This window comes from Sebastes umbrosus, chromosome 12, assembly GCF_015220745.1.
Source record: "Sebastes umbrosus isolate fSebUmb1 chromosome 12, fSebUmb1.pri, whole genome shotgun sequence".
In the NCBI taxonomy this organism is placed as follows: domain Eukaryota; kingdom Metazoa; phylum Chordata; class Actinopteri; order Perciformes; family Sebastidae; genus Sebastes; species Sebastes umbrosus.
Window position 1 is genome coordinate 3,954,678 of NC_051280.1, and position 12,166 is coordinate 3,966,843.

General features: G+C 39.4%; 1 protein-coding gene across 1 annotated transcript in view; it reads right to left on the reverse strand.

Annotated features, from left to right (window-relative positions):
• The window catches only part of LOC119499358 (receptor-type tyrosine-protein phosphatase N2-like), a 277,893-nt gene that overhangs the window by 13,565 nt on the left and 252,162 nt on the right, over positions 1-12,166 (reverse strand). The window contains 2 exon segments of the mRNA XM_037788647.1: positions 3,668-3,732; positions 7,771-7,824. Coding sequence (XP_037644575.1) covers positions 3,668-3,732; positions 7,771-7,824 — 119 coding nt within the window.

Genomic DNA, 12,166 nt, shown 5'->3' on the forward strand with positions numbered 1-12,166 from the left:
GTTTCACAACGTTAACCACATGTTAGGATGTTAATCGCGACTGTTTTACAACGTTAACCACATGTCACGATGTTAACCGCGACTGTTTTACAACGTTAACCACATGTCACAATGTTAACCACGACTGTTTCACAACGTTAACCACATGTTAGGATGTTAATTGCGACTGTTTTACAACGCTAACCACATGTTACGATGTTAACCGCGACCGTTTCACAACGTTAACCACATGTCACGATGTTAACCGCGACCGTTTCACAACGTTAACCACATGTCACGATGTTAACCGCGACCGTTTCACAACATTAACCACATGTCACGATGTTAACTGCGACTGTTTTACAACGTCAACCACATGTCACAATGTTAACCGAGACCGTTTCACAACGTTAACCACATGTTACGATGTTAACCGAGACCGTTTCTCCACGTTAAACACGTCACGATGTTAACTGCGACTGTTTTACACCGTTAACCACATGTCACGATGTTAACTGCGATTGTTTGACAACGTCAACCACATGTCACGATGTTAACTGCGACTGTTTTACAACGTTAAGGAAGCGCAAATCTTCAGCGTCAAGATACTACGAAAAAAAAGCGTTGCTCTGAAGGAGCTTTGTCATGTATGACAATATATAATGTCGTCAGGGTTATTTGGAGACAAGTTTTAACAGAAAGCCTGCGTTACATATTGGGGTTGTGGAGTTTGAAAGACCTTAATGGATTGAACAAAAGATGCTTCTAAATTGTATTATGAGTGTTTTGTTTTAGCTTGATTCATATAGGAACTAAATGTCAGGATATTTTGCGGCATGATTTTGACAATTTATTAGAAATACTAATTTCAGTAAAAGTTGAGAAGTATTATCAGCATATTGTACCTAAGCTGAGGGTTATAGTAATAGACTACTCTATATTTGGAATATTAGAACCCAACTAATCCTGGCAACACTGTTTCACATCTTTGGGATTTCTGCCCTTATATCATTGGATTATTATTATTATTATTGATGTAAGCAGCATTTGAATCTTGTCTCAGGTCAAACTAGAGCTAATTTTGACTTCTTTACTGTCGGGCACTTTTTTACAAATCATCATTTTTGAAGATGATCATAGGTTTTGTAAGTAAAAAATGTATCTACAAAGTAGTAGAATTAAAAAGCAGCAGAAAACTGCCATGTAAATTATGTTTAGCTGAAATGTGAACAAACTATGGTAGAATGACTTGATGATGATCATCATCATCATCGCCATCACCACTTTCCTGAGCAGACACCAAAGGAATGAAAGAGTGAATCATAAATAATGCACAGTGAAACTAAGAAAGCAAAGAAAACTCCCAAACACAACGCCTCATGTCACCGCTGTCGGTTGAGATTCTCCTAACTCCACTTTTGAGAGATTTTCATGTTTTAACCTGAAGGATTACATGTTCCTCTGTGAGCTTAAGCAGAGATCCCTCAATGCCTTGGGTTCATGAAACCTCTTCAAAGGCAATTAGATAAAATATAAAGAGAGCTGTCAAGACTCAAAAACAAAGCTTTGTTTCTTTCCATGAAAACTTTTCTGTCAACATCGATGCTCTAACAGAGATTTCACTCTGAGTTATAGGTGCTGAAATCCACTCTGATCCTCACAATAAACCTCAAACACATCCTGATCCTGGTCCGTTTTCATCATGTGTTTTCCTGTTCAAATGGACGTCCATCTCTCATTGACAAAGAGAGAGTTCTGTTTATTTATATCTCAGAGTACAACATGAAGGTTTTTTTTTATCAGTCTTTTATCAGCCTTATTCACAAATATAAAGATCCTTAATAAATGTGGAGCCAAACATACAGCTCTGGTTTTACCAGCTTGAAATTAAGATTAAAAAGATAAGTCACGATGGATGCCTTTTGGGGCAGCCTAGCTAGTGAAGTAGGCTTGTAGAAAAACAAGTTTTTGTTGAAATAATAATAATTTAAAAAAATACAATGAAACTAGACATCATAAAGTTGGCAACTTTAATTTACTATTTTCCAGACAGATGATGAGTTTTGGAATTGGGCTGGATGGAAAAAAATCGATGATGAGAACTCTTCTTTTTTGAGTAAATTTAGGATTCAGGACACAGAGGGGTACAGAGGACCCCCCCTCCCCCCACACACACACACCCTCACATCCATCAACTCCCATCCAGCCCGGCCCTTCTCTCCCCGGGCCCTGGGTGCTGAGGAGGGGCCTTGGGTCCCCCGATCAAAGGCCCCTGATGCCCCGACTGACCCTTTGATCTGGAATTAAAAACCCAGGAGCTCGTTCTGCTACAGCAGCACCACCGTGGGACACTTTACACACACACACACACACACACACAAACACACACACGCACACGCACACACACTTGCAAAGAGTCGAAAATTGAAAATCAAAATAAGAAATAGTGTAAAAATGAGAAATAAATCAAATCCTCATCAGAAATCAAACATTTTTTGAAACATCTGACTTTATTCTCTTTAGTTATAAAAACTAAATAATGATCTTATTTCACCATCTTAACTTTATACTGAAGCCTGTAGTCCTTTTCCACTAATCATGTTAGGGAAAGTTACTTCACTACTTGTCCTAAATAGTAATTCATCTTTATTTATTAAAAAAAACACCCATCAGCCTCTTCTTCAGACAACTAAATAGAAACAAATCGACTGAAAAGCAATGCGCATTGAACTCCACACTCTATGAGGGGACTTGTAATTTGCAGACACAGACTATGTGTGGTGGTAGGAGAGGTTTTTCTTCAGGCACTGAGACGTGAGAATAATGTGAATGTATACAGTAGCACTAAGGAAGGCTCGTCTGTAAATATGAGTTACATAAACTGAAGAAGTAAAAGTCACTTGTTCCCAAAAAAAGCAATCTGACACTTAATTTAATGTCATGAACCGCCCCATTAAATATTCAGTCTCCTACATAATTACTACACTGTGTTTATTATATCATGCTCTAATTATAGTAATTATCATGCACTCACAATGTGCTTCAAATGCACTGGCTGTGAGTCCTGCTGACACTTCAAATAAAGTGTTCAAGGTCAACTGTGCTTCATTTAAATCAGTTTGTAGACTTTAAAAGTTGGAAGATACTACTTGAAAACTTTTCCACCAGTTGTTCCAGCTGTTATCCTTCCCTCCCTTTATCTCTCTTTTCCTCATCATGCCAACAGACGTCACACTTCTCCTTCCTTTGGAGTTTAAATGTGTTTTATTGGCATGACAGGAGAGAAACAACCTGCAGTATGGTGCCAAAGAGGCATCAACTGAGATAATGAAACTGATATTAATTTGCCGTAATTAAACGAAAACAAATCAGTGTTAGTTTTTCTCTGGCTCAGAGGCAACCGTGACTGTTTTGTGTTAATGGAAAATATTGTATTTACCTACTAATCACTGTAATTATCTAATTAAATATCATTATTTTTAATGCAATCATCCAACTTTATATAAAAAAAGATAATAGTGGTAATATTTTCACAGCAGTGTTTTTTGTTTCCTCTGTGCAATTTAAATGGTTATAGGGAGGGGGGGTGTTGCCGTGGTAACACCTCTCCACATAGACAATGAGGAAGGAGAGAGGCGTGTATCTGTGTGTGTGTGTGTGGGGGGAGGGAATAAAAGAAAACACCCACCTTTAGCCATCTTGTTGAGGACCATGTCGATCAGGACGTAGGTCCCACTTCTTCCCGCTCCGTCACTGCACGAATGGGCGAGAGACCAAGACACAGAAAGGAGGAGAGAGAGAGAGAGAAGTATTAATCAAATGAAACAGTTTGTGAGATTATTTCTTGTCTTCAGTCAATGTGTTTCATTCTAATTTTACACATCGCAGCTTTTCTATATATCGTGTTTTTATCGCATAAAATATTAAGACCTGAAGCAGCAGAATTAATCTACTGTAGTTGCTTTTCACTAAAGTATAAACTGTCATAAAGGTAAACGTGCACACTGCAGATTTGGTGACACAGCAGAGATAAAAAAAAAGATGATTTCTGAAAAAAAAAAAAAAAAAAAATGGATTTGTGAGATGTTTTAATGTTGTTGCTGCAACTAACCAACCAGACATTGTTTTCCTTATTTCTTATCAAATCTGTATTAGATCTTTTATGCATTAAATTCATAAACTCCAAGCAAAAAACAGTGAACCTGCTCAGCTGCTGCTTTTGTTTTTATTCTGACACCATCAGCAAAACCAAAGCTACAGTTACAGTTTGGTTTTCTTGCCATGATCTTCCATCACGTTGACCTTTATTCATTTACTTTTACCCAGACGGGGACAAATCAATGTTCTCTCTGTGGCTGCTGATGCAAATTCAAATAAGACTGTGAAATGATTCAATCTTTAGTGTTAACAGGCATTTAAAAAAAAAAAACAGTCAGCGCGTCCCACTGCTGCTCACAGTAGAGTTATAACATGTGAATAACACACACCCACAGATTGACTGTAAACAATGCAACTTCTATTCATGTTATTAGGGGTTATATTTCTGGAGTGGAGACAGATGTAGCCTTCCTCCAGTGTTAAGCAGGTGAGCGGCAGTCGGAGAGATTTAATACGTTGAAGGTTTATGAGTCTTCTAATGCTATTTCAAGGGGATAAACGACTTCAAAGGCGTACAATTATGGAACAGAAAGGATGAAGCAGGTTTTATTTTGGTCAGGAATTAACATCAAAATATAAACAGCAACGCTACATATTTGTTTTTTGTTCGACACAGACATAAATGCATGTTCTTTGATTCTAAACAAACTGAATCAAAAAACAGAATTACTCTGTAATGTATGAGGAGGGAATATTTTGTATCCTAGATTTATTTCAAGTGTTGAAAATTGATGTCTGCACCCCGACCGGTCTATTTCATGGGCTGCTGTGTAATCCAGCAAACTCAAGTGTAAGCGTGTGTGTGTGTGTGTGTGTGTGTGTGTGTGTGTGTGTGGTAGCTGGCATGCGTCCATACTTCCTGAATATTTCATTTTCACTAGGGCCTTGGTTATTTTCTGAAAGCCCACACACACACACATACACACAGCTGTATACTCCAACACACCCGGTGGCAGTAATTGAGCAGTACCACTGTAGTATCACAGTGTGTGTGTGTGTGTGTGTGTGTGTGTGCTCAAACAGATACTACTATCACTCTGATCTCAGGTAGTTTGTGTGTCTCAGTTGTGTGTGTGTGTGTGTCATACAGGTTATTATAGCGTGATTAGATCTGTCGTATTGCTGCACCTCGCCAGGATCATTACAAGGCGATCAAAGATATGTGATGTGTGTGTGTGTGTGTGTGTCAGCAGAAGCCGGAGGGCTGTGAGTAAACACGTCAAGATGTCTGCTGCCTTCTCTCACTCTATTTAAAATGAGAGACGGAGAGAGGGAAAGCGAGGCGGAGAGAGGGAAGGAAAAGAAAAAGAAACAGAAGACAGAAAAAAGAGAGATTTGAAGAAGAGAGAGAAATGGTAAAAAAAAAAGAAAAAAAAGACAAAGTCAAATAAAGAGCGACAGAGAAGTTGATTATAGAATATCTGCATCTGCACTCGTCTGCTCGCTCACTTCTCCTCCTGACTGCCTCGCTCTACTCTCTGTATACATCAGGCTGATTAATGGCCGGGCTCAGTCGGCTTTGACACAAAGCTCTAAGTGAAAGTGCGCAGGATGAATGGAGTTTCTCCATTCTTTCATTACTAACGTCTTCTTCACACATGATTGGCCGGTTGGGTTCAGGAATGAGTTTGGATTGGTCCGAATCAGAGGTTAGGAGTGAGAGTATTGTTCTGCGCTCCAGGCCTGGTGCCTGACATTAGAAAGGGCACAAGGCATGATAAAAAAACCAAAAAAAAAACAATTGCAAATGCCTTAATAAGCATCTAAACATAACGGAATCTCGGACTCCTCATTAAACTAAGTGGCACATTTTCAAAGGACACAGATCTACGGAGAACAATTCCACAAAGTAGGTTCATTGCTGTTTATTACCCCAAAAAACTGCCAACAGAGAAGCCATTGCAGCCATTTTGCACACAGGTTTGGATACTTTTGTAGTTCCCTCAAACACGTTTGACGTATTGTAGTTGTCAGAAATTGGGAGTTAAAACTGGGAGACTGGCATAAAACGTTTTTTTTCCACACTGGCAAACAGAATAGTTTAAAAACACCTGCCTGCGTGTACAGGGCATTTTGGAGCTCTATATGTTTCGATAATCATCCAGAAGTACAGTATATAAGTGCTAAGCATTGGCATGCACAGAAATGACTTTGGTATCAATCATTTCATCACGACCCGTTCTCAGCTCCGAGGCACCCTTTAGCATCTGTACGAGACGCACCGGGCTTTAAACTAACTCCAATGTAAACCCATCTATGTCATTATCAGATGCTCAGAGCCACTGACGTTGTATAATGAGCAAGAAAGTCCACTTGGGGAGGAGGTCAGGGTGGTGGACGGTTGGCTCAAACAAAAACAGGACTATCACCCGGGAGAAAGCCAAGTCAACGTTGACTTATTTTACTGTAGTTTTATTATGTAACAAAAAACGTACTTATTGTAACCCAAACCACAATCTTTTCCAAAACCTAACCAAGTATAGTTTTCTTTCCTAAGCCTAACCAAGTACTTGGTCAATGCAGATGGCCGCCCACCCAGAGCCGGGCTGTGTCCAAGGTTTCTAGCCGTTAAAGGTCGCACCTAGTGCATGCTCCTGGGGGCTCTCCTGTTGGGTCTCTACATTATAGCGTACGCTCTAGACCTGCTCTTTATGAAAAGAATCTTGAGATTACTCAATTTTTTAATTGATTACTTAATTCATACCATTTTCTGAAGTTATGACTCAATTTGATGAGTGCACATAGGTGACGCGAGAAACATGAGAGGGTTTGTGACAAGAAGTGTACATTTGTGGGGAGCTCTTAGATCTAACGGGCGTTGCTTAGATTGTACATTAGCTGGTCAGTTGGTACATTGGCTGTTTGTGGTGAATAAACACCAATAAAGCATGCAATGATTTGCTTCATGTCAAATCCAACTGCTGTGGCTGGTATTCCATAAAGATAGGTTTCGTTCTCAGTCTGGCAGCTTAGCAGAGAAACGTACAGTTTCATCACCCTGGAAGAGCCATTACACCATATTAAATAATAGATCACTTAGTGGAGGAGCGAGCAGACAGAAATAACGGCTATCTGTTGTGGAAGTTACTTTTTTCTCTCTAATCAAATTGTTGCAGGATGTTTCCACACAAAAAAACACTGTGGCAGATATATTTCTGTTAAATACAGATTTAATTATGTCTCAGTTGTCTGGAGTTCTTTCCTCAGGTGGTGGGGGTATGCAGATGTGAGAACACACACACACACTTCTGGCAACTTCTGAAGTGCCTCCAATTAAAAGTTCCTCTCCTCCGTGGACAGTTTGTCAAATTAAAGCACAACTTTTTTTGGCTAATTTCTCATATAAAATGTTTGTCGTCCCCCGCACACGCCGACTGGTGACACGAGAGCTGGTGAGAAATGAAATGGTACTGCGGTTTGGATAACGGAAACCACAAGGGACCTCAGCTTCGAATCATCTGAGCAAGTCATGTATCAGTAAAAGGGCTGTTTGTCTGCTTGTTTGCTCGTTAACGACGTTAAAAAGAATCCCATCTCTGTCGCGACAAACATTTTATAGCCCTGAATGTAAGCTAGACACATTTAAACCAATGAACAGTAAATACAGAGTGCTTTAGTTGTTCTTATACTTGCCTGCAGTGGACTATGATAGGACACGAGCGTCCCCGGTAGCACTTGTTAACTTTTCTGTAAAAAAACAGAGAACAGAAAAACAAGCTCAGTGTTAACATCACAGGTACAGAAACACACACAGTCGGTACATTATGTACCTGTGATCTTAGGAATAATAATCACACAGAACAGCATGCAGAGCGCTGTTAATACACATTTTTATTAGATAGAAATAGACAACAATGTTTCTTAGGACTGACATAATTCTCATTAAGTTGGTTATAGCTGCACGACTTTGTGGTCATCACAAAACTATTTTCGAAATTTGTGTTGTTGTTTTCTTTTAAATCCCTTTTTTAATGTTAATATATGAGTATTGTGGCCTACGGTTCACCGTTTGGCCCGTACCACTACCACACCTTTATCATTTTAACCCAGTCGCCAGAAAAAAATTGGTGGCATTGTACGTTTCTGCAAAACCACGGGATATGTTGAATGTGAATGTTTCTGAACCAAAAATATGTTTCGTAAATACGTTTCATATCGTACCACGCCTGTAGAAACACACAACGCCACGTGGTTAACGTTGTGAAATGATTGGTTAGGTTTAGGCAACCAAACTACTTGGTTAAAGTTAGAAAACAGTTCATGGTTTGTGTTAAAATAATAACGTAACAACGGTAACAACGTAACTACTGCAAATAAATAACAACCGGACTGTCTTACGTAACATTACCTAACAAGCGTATCAACGTAACTACAAAAAAAAAAACACCCTTATTTTTACCATGATTTTCTTATGTCATGTTACGTAACAAGTGTAATAACGTTATTTATTACACGGCTGTGTTGAATACTCAATTCTGATTGGTCAATCACGGCGTTCTGCGGTCTGTACATTTTTTTTTATAACAGACCGTTGCTATGTATAGCAGACCGTTGCTATGTATAACAGACCATTGCTATGTATAACAGACCGTTGCTATATATAACAGACCATTGCTATGTATAACAGACCGTTGCTATATATAACAGACCATTGCTATGTATAACAGACCGTTGCTATGTATAGCAGACCGTTGCTACGTATAGCAGACCGTTGCTATGTATAACAGACCGTTGCTATGGGCGCAGTTCTGATGTCGGACTCTGTAGGACCGTTTTTGTGTCAAAATATTGATTTCTTCAGTAAGTAGCCGTGTAATAAGCGGGATAATGTACAGCTAGCAGGTCATTGTTGTCAAAGAATCCCCTTCAGCCGATGAGAGACCAGCAGCATCGCTCTGTCGGGGATTCTCTCACAACAATGACCTGCTAGCTGTACATTATCCCTTACGCAAACTCCTGTTCATCTCCTGAGTGAAAGTCCTGGGTTTGTTTGACCCTCCCAAATACCCTTAGTAGACTTTCTCACTACTTATTACTATACCACATAACTTTCAATACCGGTTGCTCGTTGTACTTGGTCACTTGCTCTGACCGAATGCAAAAACTTTTGTTTTTCTTTCTTTCTTTCTTTGTTTTTGGCCAAACGTTTCTTCTGTGGTTTTACTATCAAGAATGGACATGTTGAGAGTGATTATTTATTTTCCTTCTGTCATTTTTGTCCCTTCCTGTTTGGTGCTGTAAAGCAACGGCACAATCAGTCCAAGCGGCTCACAATAGTTTATTAAAATACCACAAGTTTTTAAGAACTATGTATTAACTGGATTGATGGAAACCACTTGCTTCCAAACTGTATCCTGAGATGAAGAAACGAGAGCTTTTCTTACTAGTGCTCAAATCTTATTTTGTTATTGATTGGTCTTGAAGTTGCACAACTGAAACTCACTTGACACAAATACCATGATTTTTAAAGAATGAAAACCATCTCGTCGCTGTATCTTAATATTCCACAGCAGACGAGATAGATTTGCATTCATGTTTCTTTCATAGATGCATTGAGACGTTGAGAGACGCCTCAAAGTTGATATGCGTTGAGAATGGCACATCCCTTTTTTAGAAATTGTGGTAAAAACTCAACACCTTGTTCATCAAAATGCACAGCAGCTGGTGGATCTACACAAACATCCAGCTTCTATCTGAGCAAGAAGCGGAGAGGGCCGTGAGTTTGATCCCAGCTGGAAATCATCTCTGATTCTATTTCATGGTGATAACTCTGAATAACAATATTCAGCAGGAGGAACATATTATGTAAAGGCACGGTGTGTGTGTGCGTGTAATCCATAATGCATCACTCAGACCTGCAGTGTTGGTGCTTCACTTTTTCCTTCCTTGAACTGGAACTTTCCACGGTCGTTTAGTTTTACAGGGAATTTTGGGCCGTTTGTGGGCTTGAATCTTCATTGCAAAGAGCTTTTTCCACATTTCAAAACATTTTTCCCAAGCCTTATTTTATAGACCCTTTTACAGCCAATGCCATTAAATAAATAAATATATGCGCGCACATGTTGGCAATAGAAGTGGCGTTTTGCCCCAGCCATTCAGACGAGTTAGCAAACTTTAAACATTGAATCGAAACACTTACGAGCATCAACATATCTGGTTGTTGCATGTTCGGTTGTCCAACACATGCTCATCCCGACTCGTCACATACCGCAGCTTTGTCACGCCCCTTGGTGTCACGCCCCTTGGTGTCACGCTATTTTTGGCATCAAAACCACTATAGTTACCCTTGGCATCACTTTAGGATTTGATAATAAAACCACTATAGTAAGATTTAGGAAAGAACTACATGGTTGGGCTTAAAGGTCCCATATAGTAAAAAGTGAGATTTTCAGGTCTTTTACATTATAAAGCAGGTTTAAGTGCTTTATAAATACTGTTAAACTATCAAAACGCTCAATATACTGAGAAACACACACAGCCCGTTTTCAGAAATTGAGCGTTTGTCCATTTGTGATGTCACAAATCTACAATATTTAGACCATTACACGGTTTTAAGTGTAAACATTCTAAATGTGTCCCAATTTGTTTCCTGTTGCAGTGTATGTAAATAACATCAGCTGACAGGAAGTAAACATGGGCCCAAGCTGTTGCCTAGCAACGCAATTCCATTGTAATTCCACTGAAATGCACTAAAACGGAGCGTTTCAGACAGAGGGTGAATACAGGCATATTCAGGCAGATAGTATGAAGAAAATAAAGTGTTTTTTGAAAGTAACAGCATGTAAACATGTTCTATTAGAAACACAAAATACAAGTATGAACCTGAAGATGAGCACGATATGGGACCTTTAAAACTACTACGTTTGCAAATGACACTGAACGCTGTGAACACTCGAGTTCTACAAAATTCCAACAGGATCACGACTGTTTCGGAGGAACAGGTGTTTCAGTTTAACGAGTGGCCGAGTTAACTGGTGACTTCAGCCGAATGCGTCCGTGGTTGCTCGTAGTAACTTAATGGTTGCTGTAGATAATAAACACAGATGAGTATGGATTTAAAATTGATTGAAGGCTTTTATGCGCATGGTGCACTGGTGCACTGGTGACGCATTGAGTCACCAGTTAACACGGTCACTCGTTAAACCGAAACACCGGCGGCGTCTATGGCTACAAGGTATTAATTGGTTGACTGCCACTGGACTGAGGACGCGATCAAAAATGCTTGTGTTTGTAGGGACAATTTTTAAATGCAATAAACTCAAAACTCTGAGTCTATGTCAGGGTATCTGACGTCCTGTACACGACCACAGATAACGTGGTTGTAAGCATCTAGTGACTTGTATGCTTGTAATTTCTCACTGGTGTAACATTACACTCTAGGTTTCTCCACCAAATATGTGTATATATCTGGCCACTGACTATTGGGCCACCTGGTAATGTCTGGTGGTTAATGCCCTCGCATGGCTCGACAAGCTATTGCACTCGGCCGTACTTCCATTGCTAAACTGTGTGCGCACACATGCGTACCTCATTATTGTTTGCAAACTTCAAGGGTCTATTGAAACATTGATCATCTCTGCTAAGGTGTTTTTTTGGACCTCTTGATTTGTTTCTTAGTCTGCAGAATATCTCAAAAAACAAATAACTGAGGAAGGACCATGAGGTGTGGTTGAAAGGTCTAGAAAAGGCTAGAAAGTGGACCTTGAGTTAGGATTTAAATAAATACTTTATGACGGTTCCATGATTTTTTTATGCATTTATTAACACTGAGATATGAAATGTTTTGGACATTTTTTTTTCATCTCTTTTTTTTCTAACGAGCTCCTGAATTTGAATCATAAAATATCCAGATGAAGATGAAAATAATGTGAAACATTTCCTATTCTCAAGATCACAAATTCAGAGGATCATGAAGCTGTGGCGGAGGCTTGCACTGAATTAGAAGAACCACGATGATTCAACAAATTACAGTATATTCAGCACGAGTTCTGATGTATGCACAGGAAACAGAGGAACATAACTGTCACAG